This window comes from Centropristis striata, chromosome 11, assembly GCF_030273125.1.
Source record: "Centropristis striata isolate RG_2023a ecotype Rhode Island chromosome 11, C.striata_1.0, whole genome shotgun sequence".
Lineage (NCBI taxonomy): Eukaryota > Metazoa > Chordata > Actinopteri > Perciformes > Serranidae > Centropristis > Centropristis striata.
The window spans coordinates 37,817,638-37,832,719 of record NC_081527.1 but is presented as its reverse complement, the minus strand read 5'-3'; the positions used below and the strand labels follow the sequence as shown (position 1 = coordinate 37,832,719).

Below are 15,082 nucleotides of genomic sequence, written 5' to 3'. Positions count from 1 at the left end.
CATCAGCATCATGTCAAAAAGATTTCCCCCCTCTCAGACCAGTGGTAAGAGACTGTATGTCAGGGCTTCACATCTGTGCAGATGTTTCAGGATTCTCACATCTCACTGGCCAAGTTGTTGTGTTGCTAAATACTTCAATAATTAAACGGTCCAATATAAAACAGAGTGCGCGTTTATGATCCGTTTTAATAAGTATCTAGTCTTCCTGACTGCCAAGAATCACCATCGGACAAATAAAATCTAAATCTCTCAATTTAAAAACTTCTATAAAATGTCACATGTCAACAATCTGCCATTTATTTAACTAATAGAAATTAACCCTCTAATTGCTCATCTTCACAAGTCTGTTTCTTGCACATCTGCACATTGCACTTTTTACCTATACTAGGTAGTAACTCTCCATTTAGGGGTATCAGCTCTGCAACGAACATGTGTCAGTGATTTTATATATGCGTATGGCGTTTCTTTGACTGTGTTTTATTAGATATTTATTGGGTCTTATTATGTTATTGTTGTGTACCTTGTCTTGTGTGTCCTGCTGCAAAACAAATCTCCCTTCAAGGGACTAATAAAGTGATTCTGATTCTGATCAGCTGTTAGATCAGGTGAGAGCCAGGCGATTCCCATCATGCCCTGGGTCTAGCAGTCAGGGAGAGCAACTGCTGTTCTTGGCTCTGTAGACTGTGGTTGCTTCGATCTTGTGAGCTTATCGTTGCCCACATATGCATGATGTCAGAGCAAGTCAGGGTGAAGCGGGACACAGAACTGAACCTGCATGCATCATGAACCATGCAGCGCTGGCCTGGCTCCTCTAGAACCGGATCTAGTGCCTCAACATCCAGGAGCCATTCATGGTACGCTCAGAATGAAGCAGCTCCCTTACTGTTACAGCAGCAGCTACATGTCTGTTCTCTTCAAAAAGTTGAGGTGAGTTTCCAATAAAAATCACTCAACCACCAAAAACCAAGATGAATCAGCTTGCAGAAAACTAGCTTGGCAAGGTGATCACAGTGCTGCTCTTATTATCTGTCCTCAGAGGATGATTAAGTATGTCATCTTTCAGGACAAGGACGCAGCCAAACTGATCCACCGTGGCTCTCTCTAGGCAACTTTCACTTCATTTGCAATTAGGTGTCCGTTGTTCTGACGGGACTGATGGCGTGTTCATCTCAAAAGCATTTCTATACGTCAGTGTTGATGAGAGACACTTCAACTTTCTGCCCTGTTATTTTTTCCTCTCAAGTTTCGGCCCAGTTGAACCAGTTCTTTGAATATTTTTCGGGAGATTCTTATGAAACATGCTCTTATCGCTGCACACCACATTACAGGAGCATTTCCTGGAAGCTGCAGAGCCACTGAGAGCTGCTATGGTATAGCAGCTCGCTGACAGCATGCATGAGCGGGGGAGGGGCGAGACAGGCATGTTATATGTCAACTAAAGTGCTGCACGCAACACAGTGTGTGTGTGTGTGTGTGTGTGAGTGAGATGTAGAATAAAGGTCACAACGCAGCACTCTGCCAGAGCTGTGACCTTGAGCTGCTGACGAAGGCACGCGTGTGTGCGTGCATGTGTAATAACCATGCTTAGTGAACAGATGGAGCTTAGAGTACCAGACATACAGTCATTATGACTGACTGACCAGCTTGGTGTGTGTGTGTGTGTGTGTGGCTCTTTCTAACAAGTGCATCATGAAGCTCAGAGAGAACTCCCTTCCTGTGCCGCAGACACACACACACACACACACCGACACACACACACACACACACACACCACCCCGAGTACTCCTCTAGCTAGGCTATCCTATTTCCCCAGGCACATTTGCCATCCCATTCCAGACCGCACTATCCCAAGCCACACTGTCGGCATGTCAGTGTGTGTCTGTGTGTGTGTGTGTGTGTGTGTGTGTGTGTGTGTGTGTGTGTGTGTGTGTGTGTGTGTGTGTGTGTGTGTGACGGGCACCGCCGGGCCTGCACATAGAGTCAGGACAGCACTTGCAGCTCAGCCAGGCGCGGTGCAGGGCTCACCAGTCAACCTGGCATCTAGGTCAGGAGTGCTGGATAAATTAGGAGTGACGGCTGAAATGTCAACCACAAAACGCAGCGACGCAGGCTTGGAATGGGGAGGGGAGGGGGAGTAGTAAGCGAGGAGTGGGGAGTAGTAGAATGGGAGAGAAAAAGGGGACTAGATCTGTGTGTGGTTGTGTGTGTGTGTGTGTGTGTGTGTGTGTGTGTGGCCACAGGGCTGCTATTGTGTGTGAATGGGTCAGTGGAGAAAGGGAGCTTTGAGCAACAAAACAAGCTAATGGAAGCCGGGGGCACGTGATGCAGGCGGCAGCGATGGTGCACGCTCACACAAACACAAACATGGAGGTTGCCATTGAGAACTGCTAACCCCTTCCCAGCAGCCCTCCCCTCCTCCTCCCCCACCTCCTCCTCCCCTCCTCCTCCTCCGCTAGAGATCCTGGACTCCCTCTCTAGAGATCTTTACTTGTTTTCCCACTTCTTTCCTCTTAGCGTTTTCCCCCTCCCCCAATCTCTTAATCACCCCCCAGGTTTTTTTTCTCTTCACTGTCTCTCTCTCTCTTTTCCAAAACTGTCTCTCTGCACATCCGGCTACACAACATTAACTTAGAGATGACACCCCTGAAAATGGATAAAACAAACAGTGAGGCAGGCAGACAGACAGGCAGGGAGAGAGAGAGAGCGGAAAGAGAGGAGACGGGGAGGAGGGGGAGACAGGAAGGGAGGTTTCCTCTATAGAGGAGGGGGAGATATGGGAGCAAGAGGGAGGAGAGATTATGCTGGTGGCGCCTCTGTGTGTGTGTGTGCGCACATGTGCATGTGTATATTGCACACATCTCAGGATATGCAGCTCACAGGAAACAAACAGCTGCAAAAATCCATTTCCCCACACACACACACACACACACACGGAAACACAATCACACACAAGGCGGACAGCAGACACAAAAGGCAAAGAAACACACACACACAGACACACAACCCCACTGAACCAGCGCCCAATGCACCGCTGTGTTCTCAAATGTCATGCACACACACATTTATGCACACACACACACACACACTTCCCCTTGCACTCCAAACACACACATTCCCCCACCCACATGAAAAATAAACACACTCACATGAAAAACACCCACACATGAAAACAAAATGCACAGTCTTGATCTCTCTCTAACTCACATGCAGCACCGCCGCCACATCAAAGCGTCTGTTTGACGGAGACTCACCTGTACGTGAGGCACTTTCTGTGGGGTAAGAGGTGGCGAGGAGAGCGGGTGGGAGGCGGAAGGCGGAGGTGCCCATGGGTGGGAGGCCTGGCTGGGGGGAGGGGGCGTGCTCTGCAGGTGGTGGGGCTGGGGGGGCATGTGTGCGTGCTGCGTCTGAGCGTTTTGGGCGGGTGATGCCATGCCCTGGTTCGGGGCCGGAACCCCGTGTTGACCCACAGTCGGACCCTGGAAGCCCATGGGAGGGGGCTGCAGGGGCTGCTGGCCGCTCCGAGAGGCCTGCTGGGAGGCCTGGAGCAGACGCTGGTCCCCCCCCTGGCTGACTGGAGCTTCATGAGGCCCTGGAAGTAGAAACAAAGACAAAGATACACTACCGGTCAAAAGTTTTAGAACAAACACAATTTTTCCAGTTTTTTATTGAAACTCAAGCAGTTCAAGTCAAATGAACAGCTTGAAAGAGTCCAAAGGTAAGTGGTGAACTGCCAGAGGTAAATAAAAAAAGGTAAGCTTAACCAAAACTGAAAAATAATGTATATTTCAGAATTATACAAGTAGGCCTTTTTCAGGGAACAAGAAATGGGTTAACAACTTAACTCTATGGAGTCTTGGGCTATTTTGTCCATTTTTGAATTCTTTTCATGTCTTTGTAAGTCATTTTGTGTCTTTTTTTTGTCATTTTGTGTCTTTTTTTTTGTCATTTTGTGTCTTTTTTTTGTCATTTTGTGTCTTTTTTTTTGTCATTTTGTGTCTTTTTTTAGTCCTTTAGTCCAACATAAAATGTGATTTTGAATCTTTTTTTTTACTTTCAAAACACTATCATGCTCAATAAAGAATTTTAAATGTTGCAAATGTGCATTCATTTCAGAGTACACTGAGACATTAAACTGCATCATTTTCAATTAAATTCTGGAAAAGTTGGTGTGTTCTAAAACTTTTGACATGATAACGATATTCTTGAAGATATTAGGAGATACCTAAAAAGATATAGAAAATGTTTAAATAAATGAAAATCTAAAATGTAGTGGTAAGTCTCAACAGTTGCCAAATACAAAAAATGTACTCTTAACTCTTGAGTATGAGCAAATAATAAAAATAACCATTTAGGGGTTCCGGGGGCATATTTTAATGAAATATTGTAAAGGAGAATAAAGGTTATTATATGTTTTATTTAAGGCATCTTATTTTGACAGTCTTCTTGTAAGTTCTGTGGTGGATTCTGTTAACACACTGTGCTCTTATTTTGAAAGCTGCATGTGTTTAGCGACAGGGAGTCAGTAGCTTTTTGTGATTAAAACAACTTTAACCACTACATCAAGAAGTAGGAATGTTTTTTAACCATAAAAAAATATACCGTGTGTTCTACCTCCTATCCATCACCACGACACTAAGACACAGAACAAAACTTCTCCTTTTCATTTACTGTGTTGGTGTTTTAAATCACCAAAACCATCAGAAAACTTTGTAGATTACAGTTAAAGACACTATGCAGTAAGTCAGATTCTAGTAATGAGTAAAAACAAAGTACAAAATAAGCTCCTAATGCCTTTTTACAGGCATTGAACTTTCACCCAATTGTCAATTCATTAAGAAACAGCAAACACCTTTTACATATTCTTATGTGTGGAATAACCTCACAGGTTCACAGATCATATTAATTGTCTGAATTGCTTCAATAAATTCACACGTCAGAGAGCAGGATTTAAGTGCCGAGACAACTACAGTTTTTATTCTTTAAATATGTGTAATGTTCTCAATTATAACTTACTCTTTCCTCATTTCAACTGCTATGAACATGTAGCAGAAACAGTGTAAAGACACCAGTAACAGCACAATTCTAAAAGCTTTGCTTTGTTCTAGTGACCACAAAGAGGGTTTGGGAACAGCAAATGTCAAGAACACTTTAACTCAACTAAAAAACTCAATATTTTGGTAAAATTTCAGTTTGCCTATTTTTTTTGTTTTATTGGGTGCCAATGGCGACCAATGATAAAGCAAGATTAACGGCCCTGGGCTTACCTTGCTGCTGCTGAGGCCTGTTTGGCCCCATTGGTGGTCCTCGCTGTGGCCCCATGCCAGAGTACATCTGCCCTGCGTTGGGGGGCAGATTGTGGGGCTGCTGGTGATGGGGGTGTGGGGCAGACAGGGGGATTTGGGGAGTTCTCTGTGGATGGACCATAGCATTGGGTGGAGTCTGCATGGCTGTGTACCCTGCAACCTCTGGGGGTCCAGCTAGTCCTGCGCTAGGGGGTCTGCCTTGTTGGGGAGGAGGGGTTGGGGTTCCCAAAACCCGCATGGGTGACATGGATGAGGGGGAGGGGTAGGATCCCTGAGCTGGGGGGGCAAGGTGGGACTGGGGCTGGTTTTGGGCCTGGGGCAGATTTTGGGGGTGCATAGGCTGGCCCTGCTGCCCTGCCTGCTGCTGCATGGGGGCAGGATGGGTCTGATGGGGCTGGGGTTGGTGTGTTGGTCCAGGAGGGTACCGTTGCCCCTGTTGCCCAGCTGCTGGGCCTGATCCCTGGTTAAACCTCTGGCCAAGCTGCCCTGATCCCATTGCCTGGCTGGTGTTAGCACTGACATTAGCATTAGCACCCTGGCCCATCCCAGGTCCCATGGCTCCGTACTGGGCCTGATATCCAGGAAACTGGCCACCTGCAAACCCCCCCATGTTCTGTTGGTGCTGGTGGGGGTGTGGAGGCTGTCGCGAGGGGGAGTGTGGGTATCGGGGTGCGTGGCCCATGTTGGTGTACCCCTGGGGTTGTGCCTGGGGCTGGGGGTGTCTCATCTGGGCCCCCCCCATTCCAACATGTCCCAGGTAGTGAGATGGGTCCTGAGCAGGAGGGGGGGCCATGGTCTGTGGAGGTGGTGCCATGCTCTGTGAAGGGTAGTGTTGGTTCATGCGAGCTGCATTGGGTGTTGGTGGGCCTTGCATCCCACCATAGTTGCCTTGAGACATTTGGTAGCCTCCCATCTGGTTGGGGGCGCTGCCTGCTTGTGTCGGAGGCTGCTGATAAGCTGATCTGCTCTGCTGCTGCGGCTGCTGCTGCTGCTGGCCCCAAACTCCACCCCCACCGGCTCCTGCTCCTCCCCCAGCATCACCCGGGTACCCATGGTGGGGGTTGCTGGAGTTAGCTGGGTTATTATGGTAGTGAGAAGCCATGCCATTCATGGCCGTGTTCACATTTGGTGGCCCCTGGCTGGGACCATTCTGGGCCATCATTCGTCCTGCAGGGGCACCAGGTTGGTCGTAGCCTGTGTAGGGGCCGTGGTCGTACATTTGGCCCAATTTAGGCTGCGCCGGGTTGGGCCCAGCACCGTGGATCATCCCCTGGTGGTAACCCCTGTTTCCCTGGTGCTCATGGTTCAGAGAGGGATTAGTCTGCTGGGCTAAGGGGTTGGACTGGGCTGTGGCAGGCTGCTGAGGAAAGCAGTCTCCTAAACCATCTAATCCATCCGAGAACAGCCCTGCATCGTCCCCAAATAAACTCAACATCCCTGGGTCCGCCATGGCTGGGTGGGGGGCCCACAGATGGATGGGACTGGATGGAGGGAGGTGTGTTGTGCAGTGAGGAGCTAATCAGCTAGCTGCAAATTTGAAGCTTGCTACTCCATGGTCCTAATTAAGGTTCCTGGAGAGACAGACAGAGGGAGGGGAAGATGAAGTACAGAACAGAGAGAGAGGAGCAAGAAAAACAAAAAATTGGAATTAGTGCACAAGACCAAAAGGCTGCTGTCTGCTTCCGATGAAGTGCTGTTCTGAAAATTGGACTGTGATGAAGTAGTAAGAAAACAGTAGTAAGAAAGCTCCCTGATGACCTGGACAACTGCAGAAAGTTAGAGACAAGTTCTGAGGCAGATTCATTAAACAACTTCTGCCACCAATTACTTGAAACATGCAGCCTTTATTATCAATTTGACAGAATTGTATTTAAACAATTGAGTTTGAATAAAGGGATAACCAGAATTTGACAGAAAATATAGCTACATGCCAACTACTTACTGGCACATTATTTGAGCAAAAACCTTGTTTACTGATACACATATACAGTACTAGAGTACAACAGTCTGTTGATGATGTACATGGACTTAGATGAACCTTAGCAGTATTGGTATTGTGTTTTCATACAGGTAGTTAACTGTCTGCTGAAGCAGATGCTAGCTCTAGCACCTTAATAGGAATTTCTCATTACTAAAATTGTAATACTGGCCAGGAAATCACAAATATATAGTTTCCCTAAAGCACCCAATCATTTCTAGATGTTGCATCATGCAAACTAATTAGCTTCAACATTTATTAGCAGCCTTATTACCTGCTGAGCAGCGGTGGAACAGATTAACTTGCATGTTTAGCCAGTTAATCAGTTGTAACCACCCCAGAAAAAAACATGCACCCATTGGAAAAAAAAAAAAAACCTTTCACATTCACACACACACACACACACAATTCATACTAGCACTGCCCCCAAACCCTCCCCCACCTCAATTTTACTACCAAACAAAAGAACTTCTTTCTTTTCAAACACACACTCTGAGTCATTGTGTGTGTGTGTGTGTGTGTGTTAGTGTGTGTGTGTGTGTGTGTATCAGTGTGTATTAGAACAAAGGCCCCAGCAGATGCAACTCTGTTTGAACAGCAGCAGCTGCCATCCAGCCAGTCAGAAATCAGCCAGCAAAAGGCCAGAGAGCGTTAGCGCACACCAGCCAGTCAGTCAGTCAGTAGCCACTCAGCCAGCGAGCCAATCAGCTGGCTAACTAGCCACTCAGTCTCGACACATGTGTGAAGACAAGGGAGTTAGCCACCTGCCACCTCGTTAGCCTCCGTGTGCGTCTGTTGATCTCACCGGGTTAAAAGTAAAATATATAAGAGGTAAGAGCTATAGTCGAAAAGATTATTTCAAAACAAATTTTACTGGACCCTAAACTTTTTTTGTTTGGCTTATACCCAGAGAAACATAACTATAGTAGGAATGAGCAACATTTATAGACCTCAGCTTGCTTTATGCTAAGAAATGTGTTGCATTATTGTGGATAGAGATTTATAGACCAAGTACAACTCAATGGATAAGACAGATGTTAGCAAGCCTTCCTTTAGAGAGAATAACTTACATATTAAAGGCTAAACGGCATGTATTTGAGGACACATGGAGCCTTTCATTCACTACATTAAAGACGTAGATTTAACGGATGAAGAAGTGGATAACTAGTATTTGTGAACAATGCAGATTCCGGTCTTGTCAGATTCATATTGCTTTTCTATATACGTGTTTTAATTCACACCAATTACAAACGATAGTCAATTGTATATAGATTACCATTTTCTTTAACAGGAGGAGCGAACCTGTTCCAAGTGTTGTGTTTTGTTTGTTTTTATTTTTCTGTCTATGTAAATGCAGCTATTTGAAAATATGGAAGTTGAATGACGATGCATGAATGTAAAAGCTGTATGTCAAAGTGTTATAAACTGAAAATAAAATAAAAATATTGTGGAAAAAAAAAAAGTAAAATATATAATGCAAGCCAACATTACTATTAATTAACTAGTTGTATTGGCGTAAAAACAAATGAAAGACGGATGACTCTGCGGCTACGTATACATCATTAACTTTTGAGGTACTGGGTGGCCTATGGCACACTTTACATGAGTCTGAGGGTGGATGTAGGTGGATGTAAGCATGCATCAACGAGTGTGTAGGCCTGATATAGCAGAGCCCAGGACGGGGAGGAGGAGGTGGAGGAGGGTTGTTTGTTGCTTTCTATGCACTGCAAAAAACACCCAAGCTAACTTCTGCTGGTATAGACTTCCCCTCCCCCTTCACCTCATTTATTTCCTCCACCACACTGCACTCCACCCTCCCACTAATTTTCCCCATCCACCTATTCATTTATTACAGAGGAAGCCATTGGGGGTAAATAGTTTGATTTCTTCATATGATATATCGTGCGTACTTTAGTACTTCAATTTTCCCCTTTTCTAATAAATATTTTGCTCAATTGAATAACTTAATAGTGTCCCAACATCACACATGTATTAATCTACACTACTGGTCAAAAGTTTTAGAACACCCCAATTTTTCCAGTTTTTTATTGAAATTCAAGCAGTTCAAGTCAAATGAACAGCTTGAAAGGGTCCAAAGGTAAGTGGTGAACTGCCAGAGGTAAATAAAAAAAGGTAAGCTTAACCAAAACTGGAAAATAATGTACATTTCAGAATTATACAAGTAGGCCTTTTTCAGGGAACAAGAAATGGGTTAACAACTTAACTCTATGGAGTCTTGGGCTATTTTGTCCATTTTTGAATTCTTTTCATGTCTTTGTAAGTCATTTTGTGTCTTTTTTTTGGTCATTTTGTGTCTTTTTTTAGTCCTTTAGCCCAACATAAAATGTGATTTTGAATCTTTTTTTTAACTTTCAAAACACTATCATGCTCAATAAAGAATTTTAAACGTTGCAAATGTGCTTTAATTAATTTTAGAGTACACTGAGACATTAAACTGCATAATTTTCAATTAAATTCTGGAAAAGTTGGTGTGTTCTAAAACTTTTGACCAGTAGTGTATGTTACTGTAGCTCCAGGCACTAAGTCACAGGTTGTTGGGACGAGGCCTCTAAGTTTTAGAGGGACATCTAAAAAGGCTACAGAGCTACAGCCTTATTCACATGGAACAGTATTCCATTAAATGAGTAATGGGGACAATTACTACTTGGTTCTACAGCACAAAATATACCACCATATCAGACTGAGCTGGTCACAATGATTACAGTATCAACTTATCAAGCTCAGCAGAAATGATTGACGTCATGTCCATATGTCATTCGCTATTAACAGCTGTGTTTACATAAGAATGTCACCAACATCTTATCAAACACAATACCAGTCTGGGCTGTAATTCCTAAGCATTTTCTCACAATATGTAACCTAAACAACAGGAAAAAAGTGATGCTGAGAAAAGGTTTGTTGTCATATATGTCCTCTCCTCTGGTCCGTGTGTGGGAGTTTCACTGCGTGCGGGGCTCAGGCAGCTCCTCCATACAAACAATCAATAAAAGTTTACTGCGCTTTAAAAAAAGGACACTTTTTATTATTATACTATGTCTTAAAAGGATAACAATATTGTTTATTGCAACACTTCTGGGACAATATGTCAACCAACAGTTACTGTAACAGGCCGAGCTCTGACACATCTGGATTAGCAAGGAGATCTGATCAAGTGCTCCCAATATCTCGAGAAGTTGAATAAATGGCAAAACCGTTACACCGTGCGACTTACGCTGCATTCCAGACAACTCAGAACTCAAAATTTCTAACCTCCTTCTAGAAAAAGGACAAAGGAACGCCACTCAAAGTCAGAGTTCCTTCTTTTGAAGTCAGGGCAAATCCATCGACACTAACAACAAACAACAAAGCCAGTCCACATGAAAGCACTCATTATAAATGGTAAATTATTAACTTTAAAAAAAGGCACTAAAGAGTATTTTTGCCTCCATTCAATTAAAATAATACATACCATTAAAACCTGCTGTGTGGTGACAAAACATCTGTATTAGAGAGATAGAACAGCACGGTTACTGAACCTGCAAAATTATATCGAATTAAGTTGCTGTGAGAAATAAATTCACCACTACTAAGCAGAGAATAACATTATCATTATTTTGGAGCTTTACCGGGCAAAGCCTGATATATATAATTTTAAAATTGCTGGTTTTGCCACTCAGACTAAAAATCACACTTTACAATCGTATAAAAACAGAGAGAAGCAGCCAGTTCTTGCAGCCCAACAGAAGCACAGTTAAAGCATGCTTCAGCTGCCTGAAGTGGTGTAAGCAACACCACTTAAGTTACATCACTTCCTGTGCATTTCAATCACTACAGGAAGAAAAGAAAAAAAAAAGTTTCCACATGTGACCGTGTGTATGCGGCAGGTGAGAGTAATTGAGTGCAATTTCACATCCTTTGCTGCAAGTTATTACAAAGGCAACTGATTTCCTGTCAACTCTGTCACACACACTGTGAATTAACCCATACAGAATAATATAATGGGACTATATAAGCACACAAGAGAAAATGTGCATTTGTGTGTTTTGCAGCCTTGGGGCTTTCATGGAATCACTGCTCCAGTTAAAAGTAAGAGGTATTTCCCTCCACTCGTCCTTGTGTTTTGTCTGGCCTTAAGTGATGAACCTCCCACAAGGTAAACTGTGTGTAAACCTTGGACAGAGCTGGATACAGTAGTACTTCTGCACGCCACCTCTCCGTGTCATTTCATCATCATCTCTCTCTCTCTAGTGTTGTTCATCCCTCTATTCCTGAGTGAAAACCCGCTCTCAGAGTCATTGAATAGACGAGCTTTCTGCCTGCCCTAGTTTTGCTTTCTTTAACTTTCTATACCACTTCCTCTGCCACTGCAGCCCGAACTTCAGCGCTCAATCTTATTCTTACTCAACACACACACACAGGAACACATGCACGGTTTGGCATTGAGGCCCAGCTGTCACTGCAGAAGGAATTAGGTGAACGGTCAGTGTGCCGCTTTGGACGCCAAATCTCATCAAAGGATGAGGCATTCAGCCCACCACACCCCCCCCAGCCCCCTCCACCGCACACGTGGCGAGGAGTCCGGAGCAGGAAAGACCACATCCACCATCCACGCCATCAACCATAGCGAGCTGAGATACACTACTGGTCAAAAGTTTTAGAACACACCAACTTTTCCAGAATTCAATTGAATATTATGCAGTTTAATGTCTCAGTGTAAAAGTAAAAAAAAGATTCAAAATCACATTTTATGTTGGACTAAAGGACTAAAAAAAGACACAAAAAGACACAAAATGACCAAAAAAAAGACACAAAATGACTAAAAAAAAGACACAAAATGACCCAAAAAAAGAGACACAAATGACAAAAAAAGACACAAAAATGACTTTAAAAAAAAGACACAAAATGACCCAAAAAAAAGACACCAAAAGACACAAAATGACTAAAAAAAAAAGACACAAAATGACCAAAAAAAGACACAAAATGACCAAAAAAAGACACCAAAAGACACAAAATGACCAAAGGACACAAAATGACTAAAAAAAGACACCAAAATGACCAAAAAAAGACACAAAATGACTTACAAAGACATGAAAAGAATTCAAAAATGGACAAAATAGCCCAAGACTCCATAGAGTTAAGTTGTTAACCCATTTCTTGTTCCCTGAAAAAGGCCTACTTGTATAATTCTGAAATGTACATTATTTTCCAGTTTTGGTTAAGCTTACCTTTTTTTATTTACCTCTGGCAGTTCACCACTTACCTTTGGACCCTTTCAAGCCGTTCATTTGACTTGAACTGCTTGAATTTCAATAAAAAAATGGAAAAATTGGGGTGTTCTAAAACTTTTGACCGGTAGTGTAGCTCCAGCAAAAAGTGCTGATTCTGGCTCAACTTTTGCAACGGGAACATAAAGTGCTTGGCCAATGAAATCCATTAAAGTGCAGCATCAGGTCCTGTCAACACCACAACATGATCAAGATAAAGGAGCAAACAGTTTCTGCCCTCATAACTTTCCCCAAGTTGGAAGAAACACCTAATAAGTCTTCACATGGGACTTAGTTGCTCAGAATTTATATTGAAACATGTACCAACAAACATCATAGTCATTTAGTATGTAGCAGCACTTATAGGACAGTCAAGAGAATATCAAGTGTTAAATCCAAAAGTCCCTGTAAATCGCTCATTTTATGTGGTAATATTCACCATTTTATCGCAAAATGCAATGTCATTTATCTGTATGTTGTCAGGCAACTTCACACCCACAGAAGCAGCACAGAAAAATACTTTAGCAGGCTTCTCTTTTTTTTAACCAACAACTGAATCGCTATTTTATACTTATGCAGCTGTTGGACAAAACAAAAATAAACAATCTGAACACCACAGAAGAGCAGAAATGTGTTAACTATATGATAAACTGAGTGACAGATGTGTCAATATGTAGTTATTGTGATGACTCATTATCCATTTTAATAAACTCACTTAATTAACACTCAAAAATGTTTTAAAAATGTCCTGTTTCTGAGGCATTTTCTGAGTTAAAAACTCACTTTTCTAAGCAAAATCTAGTAGCAAATCTAGCAGCTACTTGCATATTTTACCAGGCTGGTAAAACACCAATTTTGTTTATCATTAACAGATGCCAAAGGCGCATACACGGGGAAATTTTGTAATGTTTTGGTGGCACACTGACCTGCAAACTCAGTAGACCACATCACATACTGAAAAGGTTCAAGCTGCTGCAGAAGTGGGCCAATTGCACATTGCATTGAGGGAAATAACACTTGAAGAAAACAACTTGTAAAACACCATGTCACATATGTCACACATGTCACCAGATTTAAGTGCAATCCACGTTATTGGTATAAGCGTAACGTAACGTAATGTAATGTGTGCTGTGTGAGTGTGTGGTTAAGAGACGGAGATGGAGGATGTGCTGAGAGCCGGCAGCTGGCGATCACAGCAGAATAGAAATTAGCAGTAAATCTGCCTTGTGTTACTAAATGTACAGTGTTTGGCTCCAATAGCAGATAGTTAACCCAGCAGCAGGCCCTCAGGCTGCTATCATACAGCAACGACCCAGTGACAGAGAAAGAAAACACATAGTAACACAACTGGGAAGTTGTGTTAACATATGTGGTTTTACAAGACCACACTGATGTCTATCAGTGTTTTCAGAGGTGACAGCCTGTACATTTTAAAGCTCAGAGCAGTACGGGTCAGTCTGAAGGGACTCGACTCGATTCAGAATAAACAAACTCTCTCTGGCCTTGTGAGAAAGCCGTTCCCCCCTCTCCATTATTAGTGGTGCACCAATACCACTTTTTCACAAGTGATTGTCATTAAATCATGATTATTAGATGGACTGCCTAAAGCTGAGCAAATAAAAAAAGCTGAGTAAATATTAGTCATTCATGCTGTTGTCATGGAATTGGAAACATATACCTAAAGACAATCCTTCACATATAATTCTAAGATACTGTACTCATAATTAGATTCAGATTTCAGATTTGACTTTATTAATCCCACAGTGGGGAAATTTCTTTGTTACAGCCGCAAAGTTTCACACAATTTTTAAGATAAAGATAAAAAATAAACAATCTAAGAAAAGACATTTAACAATATACAAATATACAATAATAATAATATACTTTATACAACTTGCAAATTTAAGTGGAGAAATGTGCAGAAGTTTGTGCAGAAGTTAATTAATGGCCAACAGACTGAAATACTTCAGACAGTTCCAAGTATTACATTGTTTATCAGATTAAACTGATTACTTTGCATACTTTTTTTTAGCCATCCTGCAACAGAGATGGGTGAGCTTGTCCATGTTAAGATAAGTTTCAAAAGTAACCCTGAATTAAAGATATAAAGGGTTGAAACTAACTATTATTTACATTAACCCAATTATTTTCTCAATGATTGTTTATTGTTACAACATCAGAAAGAGTATTTTTTTTATGTAAAAATGGGTTAAACTATCATATTATCTTCACAGTTTTCAAATGTTCTATTACAACCACAATTCAAAACAGAACGTGATAATTTGCTGCTCCTTTGTGACAGCTTATTTATTGTGCAAAATGATAGACCTTTATATTTTTTAGATATAAACCCAGGTCCCAATTTTTTTGGGAATCAGGGTTGAAAGTGACTAAGTTGCAGCTCTTACGGACAGAAATAATGTGGACAGTGTTGCTACGATGCAGCTTTGGGCAGTATATTTACATCAGGTTATATATTATTATTATATGGAGATATATATATATATATAAAAGGCTATATAACATGCTACCTTTGG

At 42.4% G+C, this 15,082-nt stretch overlaps 1 protein-coding gene across 3 annotated transcripts in view; it reads right to left on the bottom strand.

The window, feature by feature from the left end:
• The window catches only part of chd7 (chromodomain helicase DNA binding protein 7), a 103,427-nt gene that overhangs the window by 75,372 nt on the left and 12,973 nt on the right, over positions 1-15,082 (bottom strand). For all 3 annotated transcript variants that reach the window (XM_059343951.1, XM_059343953.1, XM_059343952.1), the window contains exons 2-3: positions 5,265-6,874; positions 3,252-3,589 (exon numbers count right to left, since the gene is read on the bottom strand). In XM_059343951.1, the coding sequence (XP_059199934.1) occupies positions 3,252-3,589; positions 5,265-6,753 (1,827 nt within the window). In that variant the 5' untranslated portion in view covers positions 6,754-6,874. The remainder of the gene's footprint in view (positions 1-3,251; positions 3,590-5,264; positions 6,875-15,082) is intronic.